A 13,039-nucleotide genomic window follows, 5' to 3' on the forward strand; every position below is an offset into this window, starting at 1 on the left:
GGCACAATATATTGGAAAGGGAAAGAAAGGACCTTTGGATTCTCTCCCCTTGCCCCAATGAAAGGTGGGAGGTGAATCAAGGCTCGTTGGTTGGATGGTTGGTTTGTATTTTTTATTCACCGTTCACCCCAAGGTTACAATAAAATCTACAATGACAAAATAAATACAAGTTACAAGCGTAAAACAAGTGTAAAACATATATAAACAGCTAAAAAGTAGCACAAATACAGCTGCAGACTGGATTAAGTAATAATAATAATAATAATAATAATAATAATAATAATAATAATTTATACCCCGCACATCTTGCTGGGTTTGTCCAGACACTCTGGGCGGCTCCCTACAAAATATTAGTTTGCCTGTCTTCCCAGGTGATGTGTACAATTTTTTGGAGACACCGTTGAAGGAATCTTTTGAGGAGTTGGAGATGGCGTTTATAAGTGGTCCATGTTTCACAAGCATACAGTACTGTATTTCATGCCTACTCTGATCTTGACCCTTACTTTTGCAGCCTGCAGATGGGTCTGCAAAGGAGAGGGGAGATCAAAGCAACCCAACTTATTGTTCCTTTCATCATTATTTTTATTTTCCTTTCATTGTATAGAACATGAAAACAAAGGTGTTTGAATAAATCAGGGATGGGAACCTGTAGCGCTCTCAACCTTGCTGGGCTCCAGCTCCCATCAGCCTCAGCCAGCTTAACCAATGGTCATATGAGTTGGAGGCAAGAAGGCCACAGATTCTCCATCTCTGAAGTAAAGATACAGGAGACTTTTAGTCTCAATAGCATTTTGCCTATTGGTACTGCTGCAAGTAGGGACATAATAAAACATTAATATTTTAATGTTTCAATATTTTAATGTTGTATTTTAATTTTGTTTTTAAGTTGTAGTCATTCAACTTGTTTTTATTATTGCTTGTAAGCCGCTCTCAGCCCGGCCTTGGATGGCGAGGGGAGGGTATAAATAAAAATTATTATTATTATTATTACTTCTGGGTGGCGCTGTAGGTTAAACCACAGAGCCTAGGGCTTGCCAATCAGAAGGTCGGCGGTTTGAATCCCCGCAACGGGGTGAGCTCCTGTTGCTCGGTCCCTGCTCCTGCCAACCTAGCAGTTCGAAAGCACGTCAAGGTGCAAGTAGATAAATAGGTACCGCTCCGGCAGGAAGGTAAACGGCGTTTCCGTGCACTGTTCTGGTTCAACAGAAGTGGCTTAGTCATGCTGGCCACATGACCCAGAAGCTGTATGCCCGCTCCCTCGGCCAATAAAGCGAGATGAGTGCCGTAACCCCAGAGCCGGCCATGACTGGACCTAATGGTCAGGGGTCCCTTTACCTTTACTGCTGCAAGTGTGCTTTGCAACAAATACCACCACAGATCAGGTATGGAGAAACATGTGAAGGCAGCATCGAAAACACTGGAATGCAATAGGATAGCAAAGACCTCATCTGGATTCTCCGTGACAATTGAGTGAATAATGGAGGGCAATTGTAGAGAAGAGAGAGACACACATTCCTTATTGCGTGGAAAAAAAGTCAAAAATATGTTGAATGTTGTGAAAGCTGCAGCATTGAGAAGGAGGCATGAGAACTTTGACAGGGTCCTAGAGTCCTCCTAGGACTCTGCCAGAGCCCTCAAACTTCCTTTCCTAAGCCAGGGGAACCTGCCCTGTCACTTTGATTCCAGTTCTGTGTGCTTGGATCTTTCCCAGCAGGATTTCGGGGGATGGATTCACATACCTACTCACCCACTGCTGAACCCAGATTCTTCCATTCCCACCACCCTTCTGAGTAATACCCCTCCCCACCTTCTCACTATATAGAAGGGTCTGGTGACTTCTGTTTCAGTGTATCTGAAGAAGTGTGCATGCACACGAAAGCTCATACCAAGAACTAACTTAGTTGGTCTTTAAGGTGCTACTGGAAGGAATTTTGTTTTGTTTTGACTATGGCGGACCAACACGGCTACCTATCTGTAAATAGATTCTTCCACATTTCTGTGCTGTGCATCTATCTATCTGTAAGGGACTCACCCTGGGGTTGTGTATTAAATTTGTTTAATAAATAAATAACCTATTAAATCCATTAATTGTGTATTTAAAGTGTGTGTGTGTGTGTAGTGCATATTAAACGATAACAATATTAACTATGTTGTGAATACTTTGATTAATGATATGGAAATTTAAGTCCGTGTGTAGCCCGAAGGTTCTGTGTTGAAATACTTTTGCGGCCAACTTGGCCTTAAATTAGACCACCCTGATTTCTATCTACAGAGCAATGGAATCCAGAACAAGAAGGTTTGGTTTGAGCTCAATACATCTTTTGTGACTTTACACTTAAACATGGGTCTGCAAAAGATCACAGGAATTCTCTGTACCTAGCATTCTCTGGCATTATACTATAGCTAAGAAGTTCTGGTTGCTGGTAATTTGCATAAAGTAATATGTACTTGGCGGGGGACCACAGACCCTGCACATTTGTAACTTTTTTTAAAGCATTGTTTTTTAAAATAAACAGAATACTTCATTTTTAAAAAATAAGCCTTGGCTGGGAAAACCCAGCCAGATGAGCGGGGTATAAATAATAATAATAAATAATAATAATAATAATAGTAGTAGTAGTAGTAGTAGTAGTAGTAGTATTTACTTCTCCCTAGGATAGCAGTAAATCCCCCAAAGAGGTACAGTTGACAAGTTTATTTTAGCCTTCTGTTATCTAAAATGGAAAGAATACTTACTGACACATTTCCTAAGGCTGTGGTGACAAAGAGCTTAGTGATACTGGATTTGTAAAGCACCTTGCACAACTACTGAATAATCAATACAGTCGTGCCTTGGAAGTCAAACAGAAACGTTTGGAAACCAAAGCACGGCTTCTGATTGGATGCAGGAAGCTCCTGCAGCCAATTGGAAGCCGTGGAAGCCCTGTCGGACGTTCGGCTTCCAAAAATAGTTCGCAAAGCAGAACAGTCACTTGTGGGTTTGCGGCGTTCGGGAGCCAAAACGTCTGAGAACTAAGCTGTTCAAAAACCAAGGTACGGCTGTAATGTGAGAAGTTAATGGAATAAAAAGTACTGATGGAGACCCCCTTAGTAGTTGGTGGTAGTAGTTAGTAGTATTTGTTAGGATGATTTCTGGCTTGTTGCTATGCATAATCTGAATCTTTCATTATGTCTTCAGGGGGTGGGAGGTATCTTTGAAATGAAGTCAAGGGACAGACTGCAGTTTTCAAGTGGGATACAGGAGGAGAGAGAAAGAGCTGAGTTTGGGCAATGTCAGTATTTGGGGCTTCTGGCTGTGTCTCTCTTGAGATCTGATGCAAGGCAGTAAGATTAGGCTCTGCGAAGGGAATGTTTAAGCTGTGCCTGCATCTATGCTCAACCTTTACATTTTTGAATAAATGCAAATATTACAAAATGCAAATGAGCCTCCAGTGACGCCATTCAAAAATAAATCAAACCTGGAATTTTGCCATTCGCCGCAATAAATGTGCACAGCACTAAGAGGAGTAACCAATGGGAAGTCCTTCAGATGCTGTACCACCTGGGGCTGAAGGGCATTTTAATTCAGCAATAACTGGAGGATACCACGTTGGCTATCCCAGAAGTAAAGGTAAAGGGACCCCTGACCGTTAGGTCCAGTAGCAGACGACTCTGGGGTTGCGGTGCTCATCTCACTTTATTGGCCGAGGGAGCTGGCGTACAGCTTCCGGATCATGTGGCCAGCATGACTAAGCTGGTTCTGGCGAACCACAGCAGTGCAAGGAAACACATTTACCTTCCCGCCGGAGCGGTCCCTATTTATCTACTTGCACTTTGATGTGCTTTCGAACTGCTAGGTTGGCAGGAGCAGGGACTGAGCAACAGGAGCTCACCCCGTCGTGGGGATTTGAACCACCAACCTTCTGATCAGCAACTCCTAGGCTCTGTGGTTTAACCCACAGCGCCACCCAGAAGTAGAAGATGGCAAAGCATCACTCAACTGGTTCTTATATTTGTTTATTGCAAAGCAAGTTCCACTGTGCTGAGCGATACTTCCTGTTCAGTGAACATGCATTGGCATTGGACGGCAGCTATAAACGTTCCTCTATAAAGTATCAAACTCTTATTATAATGGCTAATATTAAGAGAAAATAAAACAATGCTAGTATTGAATCAATCATGCTTAAAATGCTGGAAGCAAATTTTCAAAAAAAATTCTGGGAGCAGTGGGGAAAGTTGCAGGTGTGCTAAGCTCGCATTCTTATTTATCCATATTTATCCATTTATTCATATTAGGTAAACAATGCATCCTAGAACCAGTGGCAGCGCTTCATGCTCTGGAACTAGGGGGCAGAGAACAGGCGGGGGCGGGGCTGGCATGTGTCCCGGGGGCGTGGTGCGCCACCCACAGGGGTGTGGCGGGCATCCTGGGTGCGTGGTGCACCACCTGGGGGCATAGTGCCCAGCATGGGTGGGGAACCAGCAGAGAAGGCACCCCACTGGGATCGCACTGCTGGGGGTGGTGTGCTCCCCCCGTACTCCTCTTCCTCTGCCACTGCCTAGAACTGGAGCACCTATTTTCTACCGCCACCCAGAAACTCTGGCCTGAGGAAAAGTACTGCATGCCATCTCTTTTCCAGCTTTTAAAATACTTCACAGTATTGTTGTATACCCCTATACAACAATAAAACCTCTCGCTGAATTCAGAGAGAGCCAGTGTGGTGTAGTGGTTAAGAGTGCTAGACTTGTAATCTGGTGAACTGGGTTCGCTTCCCTGCTCCTCCACATGCAGCTGCTGGGTCACCTTGGGCTAGTCACACTTCTCTGAAGTCTCTCAGCCCCACTCTCCTAGAATCATAGAATCATAGAGTTGGAAGAGACCACAAGGGCCATCGAGTCCAACCCCCTGCCCAGCAGGAAACACCGTCAGAGCACTCCTGACATATGGTTGTCAAGCCTCTGCTTAAAGACCTCCAAAGAAGGAGACTCCACCACACTCCTCACAGAGTGTTTGTTGTGGGGGAGGAAGGGAAAGGAGATTGTTAGCCGCTTTGAGACTCCTTCGGGTAGTGATAAAGTGAGATATCAAATCCAAACTCTTCTCTTTTTCAGTGAAATTTACTGTCATGTAAATGGACGCAGGATTGTAGTCACAGATGACATGGCAGGACCAGGTCCTAATCTTGCACAATCACTTGAGAATAAACCCTGTTACTATGTGCAGCACAATCCCCTGACTTTTTGCACAGAAGTAAGTTCCAGTGAGTTTAGCAGGCCTTATTTCCAACTAAGCATGCACAATATCACCGTCTAATTATTATTTTGAATAATTAACAATAGTTGTTATAGCTTTTTTAAGATAAACAACAACACCAGCAGGCGGTAATGGTTACAGATAGGTAGCCGTGTTGGTCTGCCATAGTCAAAACAAAACAAAAAAATCCTTCCAGTAGCACCTTAAAGACCAACTAAGTTAGTTCTTGGTATGAGCTTTCGTGTGCATGCACACTTCTTCAGATACACTGCGGTAATGGTGTTCTGCTCATTCCCCTCTCTTGCCAGATGCATATATTTTAGTACTTTAGTCCTTTAATTACTTAAGTCCTTTAACAAAACTTACCGTATTTTTCGCTCTATAAGACGCACCAGACCACAAGACGCACCTAGTTTTTGGAGGAGGAAAACAAGAAGAAAAAAATTTCTGAATCTCAGAAGCCAGAACAGCAAGAGAGATCACTGCACAGTGAAAGCAGCAATCCCTCTTGCTGTTCTGGCTTCTGGGATAGCTGCGCAGCCTGCATTCGCTCCATAAGATGCACACACATTTCCCCTTACTCTTTAGGAGGAAAAAGGTGAGTCTTATAGAGCAAAAAATACGGTATATACCGCTGGACCGAAACAACCCCCCCCCCTGGCAGTTTCACAAGCAGTAGTCGAATGATAATTCAGAATACTTCGAAACAAGCAGTTTTAAACACTAAAAAAGGAGCAAAATTCAGGAGTGAAGAAGTAACAAGGGATCGGTTTGCCCAAAGATGCTCATAGCAGATGGCCTGGCACCTGCCCGGAGTCCGTGGGCAGGGATGGAGATGGAGAAGAACCTGGCAGATTTCTCCCACCCTCTCTGTGCCACGTCCAGCTACCCGAAGGTGAGTAGGTGAACAGGAAGGTGTGGGTAAGGCAGCCCTATGATGGGCTGCACTGATGACGGCCAAGAGACCACCAGCAGCAGCTTTTCCCTTTGGTGATCACTCGCAGCCGAGTAAGATTGTCTTCCATGAACACGATTTAACAGTGAGTCTGTAAGTGACTGTGGAGGCCAATTCTGGATCCCCACGTCCTTCCACAGTGGGGACATTGGTTTCCTGGCGGGAGTTGATCATGGTGGGGGTTTGCCAGGCATGCCTTCCTCCTAGCAGCTTTCTCCCTTTCGTCCTGAGTTTGAGCATCTTCAAAGCCCATGACACCTTTGGTAAAGGCTGTTCTCCAACTGGAGCGCTTGCAGGCCAGTGTTTCCCAGCTGTCGGTGTTTATATTACTTTTCTTTAGATTTGCCTCAAGAGAGTCTTTCCATTTTTAAGTTGGGAATAGAGTGGTTGCTTTGGAAGATGATAATCAGGCATTCGAACAACATGACCAATCGAATGAAGTTGATGTTGAAGAATCATTGCTTTGACACTGGTGATCTTTGCTACACTGGCAGTAGTTCACCTGTCTTCCCTGGTGATGTTTCAAATTTTCCGGAGACACCATTGATGGAATCTTTTGAAGAGTTGGAGATGGCGTTTATAAGTGGTCCATGTTTCACAGGCATACAGTACAGTGGTACCTCGGGTTAAGTACTTAATTTGTTCCAGAGGTCTGTACTTAACCTGAAACTGTTCTTAACCCGTAGCACAATTTTAGTTAATGGGGTCTCCCACTACCACTGCACGGTTTCTGTTCTAATCCTGAAGCAAAGTTCTTAACCCGAGGTAATATTTCTGGGTTAGCGGAGTCTGTAACCTGAAGCGTATGTAAACTGAAGCATCTGTAACCTGAGGTACCACTGTACTGTATTTCACGCCTACTCTGATATTGACCCTTACTTTTGCAGCCTTTCATCCAGTGGCGTAGCGTGGGGGGTGCAGGGGGGGCCGGCCGCACCGGGCGCAATACCTGGGGGTTAGGGTTAGGGGGCGCAAATCCACGGGGTAGTGGGTGCAAATTACTTGCCTTGCCCCGGGTGCTGACAATCCACGCTACGCCACTGCTTACATCATCTTTCGAGGAGTTGGAGGTGGCGTTTATGATTGGTCCGTATTTCACAAGCATACAGTAAAGTTGGTAGTACAACAGCTTTGCAAACAATAATTTTGGTTTCTCTGCGAATGTCCCGGTCCTCAAACACTCTGCACTTCAATAGCAGCAGCAGCATCCCCTGGAAAGGGCTGCCCCTGCATCGCCCTCTGCGCTCTGCCCCTGTCCAGGGAAGCCCCGCGCGGCAGCAGTCCTCCTTGGCCCCGCCCACGCTCCCTCCCTCTCGCGGCGCCTTCCCCCGCTTACCTCTTTAAGGGCCGGCGTCTCTGAGCTCGCTGAGTGACAGGCAAGCGGGTGGTGGGCGGGGCCTGCGACGCCGAAGCGAGCGGTGGGAGGCGCCGCCGCTTTCGTCCGCCGGCCAATGAGGGCTCAGCGGGCGGGCCTTCCCCCCTGTGGCTCCTCCCGTGGCTCCTCCCCCTCCCGGCTCCCCCCCTCCCTCCTTCCCTCGCTCGCCTGGCGGCGCCTTCCCCGTGTCAGTTGGCGGAGTCCGGAGCCGGAGCCTGAAACAAAAGCGGGAGGCGGCGGCGGGGCTCCTGCGAGTTCGCCCGGCTGAGGCGCGGAGAAGGCGGGGAGGCGCGCGAGCGGCGTCGTCGTCGTCCGGGAGCGAGGAGCGTCCGTGAGGGAAACTTTCTCCGCGCTTCCTTTCTCCTCACGCGGAGGCTCCGTCGGCGGCAGGCGAGGCAGCCGGACCGGCCTCCGGCTCCAGGGCGCCCGGGAGGAGGGCTCGCCTCAGCCGCCTCAGCCGCTGCTTCCGGAAGGCGGCTCCGCGGGCGCCGCCGCCGGAGAACCGCGCTCTTTCTTTCCCCCGCCCGCAAAAGAAGCGGAGAAGCCGAGCGGTTGCTCGGGGGTCCCCTTCGCCGAGAAGGGCGCGAAGGCAAGCGGGCGGGCGGGCGGGCGGGCAGGGGCCGCCGGCCGCGCCTCTCGGGAGCGGGGCGCGATGGATGACCAGCCCCGTCTGATGCACTCGCACGCCGGCGTGGGCATGGCCGGCCACCCGGGCCTGTCCCAGCACATGCAGGACGGGGCCGGGGGCGCCGAAGGCGAGGGGGGCCGCAAGCAAGACATCGGGGACATTTTGCAGCAGATCATGACCATCACCGACCAGAGTTTGGACGAGGCGCAGGCCAGGTGAGCCCTCCCTCCCCCTCTCGTCGCCACCATTATCTTTATAATTGTCATTATTATTATTATTATTGCACTACATTTCTTTCCGCGGCAGGATCCTGGTCCTCTAAAAGCCTGACTCGCAGCCGACCTCTCTCTCTCATTGCAGCAAACAAAAAGTATAGCTCTCCAGGAAAAACAACATCCCATTATCATTATGATCATCATCATCATCATTATTAATATTATTATTATCGCACCACATTTCTTTTCGCGGCAGGATCCTGGTCCTCTAAAAGCCTGACTCGCAGCCGAGCTCTCTCAGTGCAGCAAACAAAAAGTATAGCTCTCCAGGAAAAACAACATCCCATTATCATTATGATCGTCATTATTATTCTTATTATTGCACTACATTTCTTTCCACGGCAGGATCCTGGTCCTCTAAAAGCCTGACTTGCAGCCGAGCTCTCGCTCTCAGTGCAGCAAACAAAAAGTATAGCTCTCCAGGAAAAACAACATCCCATTATCATTATGATCGTCATTATTATTATTATTATCATCGCACCACATTTCTTTCCGCGGCAGGATCCTGGTCCTCTAAAAGCCTGACTCGCAGCCGAGCTCTCTCTCTCTCAGTGCAGCAGACAAAAAGTATAGCTCTCCAGGAAAAACAACATCCCGACTGGGTGTCTTCTGTGGCGCAACATGCCAGAATGGACTATTTAAGTGTACGGTATATAGGTGTGATTTCTAGTGGCGTGCGGGTTCGTGCAAATGTTTAGAGAGAGAAGGCTGCTGCTCTTCTGACCTTTTTCTCTCTTTTTTTGCTAAGTTAGGTAGGGCTGAATTGGCTGCTTTGGTCGCCTTGTGCAGCTGCACCTTCCCATCTGTGTTTTGTGACACCTCAAGAGCTGAAAGGCTGTAGCAGCCACTTTCTTTGGCCAAAAGACTGAAATCTTGTCTTCCTTTTAACTGAGCTTTGGGATATTTAGGGTCTTACAAGCTGGGCTCCTCCATTCCTGTCTGCTGAGTGGGGCACTGAATGGAACATATCGGGTGAACGTCACACCAAAAATTATCTGGAAGACCTTTTAAACTTTTTAAACCTTAGTTTTATAGATCCGTTTTGAAGGGATCTGGTGACCTGAACTCTGTTTTTGAATTAGAGAAAAGGAGCAGCCATAAAAGGCCTTGTTTGCTGTACTGCAAACTTGGTTACTCCGAGTTCATTGCCACTACCGTTCTTTAACCGCAATCCAAGGAAGTTAAACTCACTTAATTCCATTTAAATGGGAAGGCTTATTCATAGACGATGCTTCTAGGATTGTGGCCCTTGTGTACGAAAAGGGCACATTTTCCTGCCCTCTTGTATTGGTGAATGTTGTGCTGTAACTGGAGCCTTGTGGCTGTTTGTTTGTGTGTAAAGGCACAAACAGGTTTTTTGTTGCTAAAATAATGAGTTGAACATATTAGCTGAGTACAGAGGCTTGTAGACTCTAGCCACTAAATGCCGCTTCACATACAAACATACAGATTTCATTCACAGATCGTGCTTTCCATGTTGGAAATGGCTTGAAATCCATGTATGTGTGTGACAATTGCACATGAATATTTATCATTAATCACACATATTGGAACATTTGGCACTTATATTTCATGTTACCCATAACAAGTATGTTTCAATTGTTGATTTTATCATAGAAGCCAACACGCCGTTTTGTGCCTCACACAGCTGAATTTTGGGGCAGGGTGTAGTATTTTAAAATAATAATTATTATTGTTACACAAATTTTGAAATATATAATATTTTTTATTTGGATGATTAAATGGTCTCATTGGTCAATATCGTGTGCACATTTTAAATTTTAAATACAATGCTTCTTAAAAAGAAACATGCCGGATAAATAGCCTGGAATGCTGCACAACACTCTAAATCTACAAAATCATTATTGAAGTTGGAAATGAATACATGGATTTACAGAAGAGAAGAATGGACAAGAAGGAAAAATAGCAAAACAAAAGAAGAAAAAGTTGCCCAGTGACCACTAGAATTTTATAACCTGAAGAAAAGCTTCTAGCACTTCACCTGCATTTTGTATCTTGCACTTACCACAGATATTTTCATTCTCAACTGGAGTAGACAGTGTCTGTGTGTCCCTCAAAAGCTACACACATTACTAAATAGCTTTGCAGCTGCTATCTTGGTACTTAATCCAAAAGGCCTTAAAAAACAAAAAAACACCTAGAATGAAAAATGCCAGTTGTATAAAACGCTTTTCGTAAAACACTTGGCCTTGATGAGGAATAGCTTCTGTTGAACGATGCTTCCCAGTATTGCTGTTAGACAAAGGGGAAAGAAGCTGCTTCTGAAAGTTTAAGTTTATGTTTGGTGAAATGTTTTTTGTGTGTAAAGATCTATATACTTCACTAATTAAATTGGAAATCAATACAAATGTAAGGATTCTTTTTATAGCCAGTTACTCTTTACACACTCCTTTAGCCGCTCTGCTAGCGGGTCCCTTTAGTAATGCAGCCGTAGAAAGCAGTTTGTGCATTTCAGTTTTTCCTATGATTTTTAATTATATATCTCTTTATAAGGAACTGTAGAGATGTTGCGGTGATGGCAAGGCTGTGAAAATGTGGCTGTGATCTTTTCAATGTCCTTTTACCCATGTTTGTGCTTGGCCAAAAAATATTTTGGAGGCAGAAAGAAGGTTTTGTGTACCAGATGCTCATACAGAGAGAGCCCAACTGTGAGAAGAAGAGAGGCAGGAACCTTAGGCAGTGATATGGGGTGCCATTTAAGGGGCAGGCCCCTTAAAATGACAGGAGCTGTCCAAAGTCTTCACAAGCCTTGTGAAGGAGACTTTCCTAGTGAGTTGTGTCCCATATTAATCAGTGGAAGGAGGGGGCTTCCTTAGATTTTTCTGCCTGAGGCACCAAAACACTCACAGACTTATGTAAGCTTCATTCAAAAACCCATTTTGCAACAGATGCTGGATGAAATTAGTCCTTTTGTACATGACAACAAATCTTTACAAAGTGATTGTTTCTAATATTTAAGAAATTCTATTTCTTAGACATAAACAATCTGAGCACCTGCTAGGACATGAAACTGATCAGCCTTATAAACAACAACTTGCTGAACCTCCATAAAAGAGGAGACTCAGAAAGATCCATTCGCATTCTGACCACTTGTGTAAATGCTAAATTAGCAAGGTTTTTTTGTCATTCTGATTCATGTATCAGAGTGTTTATGAGATTTCTTTTGGGAAGCTGACTGATTCTAACACCTTCAAATAAGCAAGTAGAGCATAAAGGTAATAAGAGCATGGAAGTGATTATTTTCCCTCCCTCCCCATTGCATGTGTGCTTTCTCCTGGCAGTGCATTACTGCATTTCTGTGCTCTTTTCAACTCCGTGGCTAAAATTTCTGTACATCGGCTTTCCGTGTTGAAGGACCTTGTTTATACTGTGGCATCTGCACAATGAATTGAACCACATGGGTGAATAAAATAACAACGTTCCCTACACTGCCACGAGATGGTGGTTCAGAAGGTGATTAATAAATTGAGTGTAATAATAATAACAGTACTATCTGAAAAAGATCTTCATTGGACTTATGAATGGCTTATACATACTCCTATCATTGACCTACTCATAGCTTGGCCAGTAAACATGGTTTATGAAAGCTGCTGAAATACTGCTATCAGACAGTTCCCTAAGCGGGTGGTATTTGTATTGCCATATGCGTTGGACAATCACCAAACTGGTGTCCCGTCAATATAAAACTGTAAGCTGTTTTTCACCCTTGCATAATTTTCAGTGATGACTTAACCTTCAATATTTCTGCCTAAAACATCTTTTTTTGAGGCCTCTGTGGCACACTCTAAATATAAACTATTTTGATCTTGTTGCAGAAAACATGCTTTAAACTGCCACAGAATGAAGCCAGCACTTTTTAATGTTTTGTGTGAAATCAAAGAAAAAACAGGTAAGGAGAAACGTATCGTCTTGCACCTTTTTCCTCTTTTGCTGCCTTTCACATTTCATGTATTTCTAAAAAAGCAAACAAAAGAAAACTTGTTTTGGTTTAAATATTATATTTAAAGTGGAAAGCAGCTATTGTTTTATTCTTTGGAGAATCCATTCTCCTATCATATAAATGTCTAAATAGCACAATGAAGTCATTTGTGTGCCTACAATTCAGGGAATATTTTTTTCCGGGCACTATATGCCGGGCACTTTTTTAAATATTACATTAGTTGAAAACAACCCATAACTGGATTAATTCAGCTGCAATACTTAAATCTTTTTTAAAAAGGGAATAGTTGTCTTAAGATTTTAAGTGCTACTGTCAAATACATGGCTCCTAATGTGGAAAACACACGGAAAAGCCTTCATTTGGCATACATTGAGTCCAGGTAATGCATACATAGACACTCAAAGAGGGCAGTGTGGGTGTGTACACACACACACACACACACACACACACCTATAGATATGAGATTGTTGGTTGTTTAAGGATCTTGTTACTTTTATATCAAACAGTGGTTTTTTTGGTTACAAAGGTGCTAATGGCATGAGGTTGTTGATTCGGTCTCTGTTTCCCACTTCGCAGGCCTCCTGCCGTGCACTAATACACTTATAAAATGTC

The 13,039-nt window shown here is 44.8% G+C and overlaps 1 protein-coding gene across 3 annotated transcripts in view; it reads left to right on the forward strand.

Annotated features, from left to right (window-relative positions):
- Positions 1-7,766: 7,766 nt before the first annotated feature.
- Positions 7,767-13,039, forward strand: part of PBX1 (PBX homeobox 1) — a 224,066-nt gene continuing 218,793 nt past the window's right edge. The window contains exons 1-2 of one of the 3 annotated variants that reach the window (XM_081914923.1): positions 7,767-8,406; positions 12,303-12,376. In XM_081914923.1, the coding sequence (XP_081771049.1) occupies positions 8,216-8,406; positions 12,303-12,376 (265 nt within the window). In that variant the 5' untranslated portion in view covers positions 7,767-8,215. The remainder of the gene's footprint in view (positions 8,407-12,302; positions 12,377-13,039) is intronic. The other 2 variants (XM_081914922.1, XM_081914924.1) reach the window with 2 other exon arrangements.

This window comes from Podarcis melisellensis (genome assembly GCF_964234715.1).
Source record: "Podarcis melisellensis genome assembly, chromosome: 6".
In the NCBI taxonomy this organism is placed as follows: domain Eukaryota; kingdom Metazoa; phylum Chordata; class Lepidosauria; order Squamata; family Lacertidae; genus Podarcis; species Podarcis melisellensis.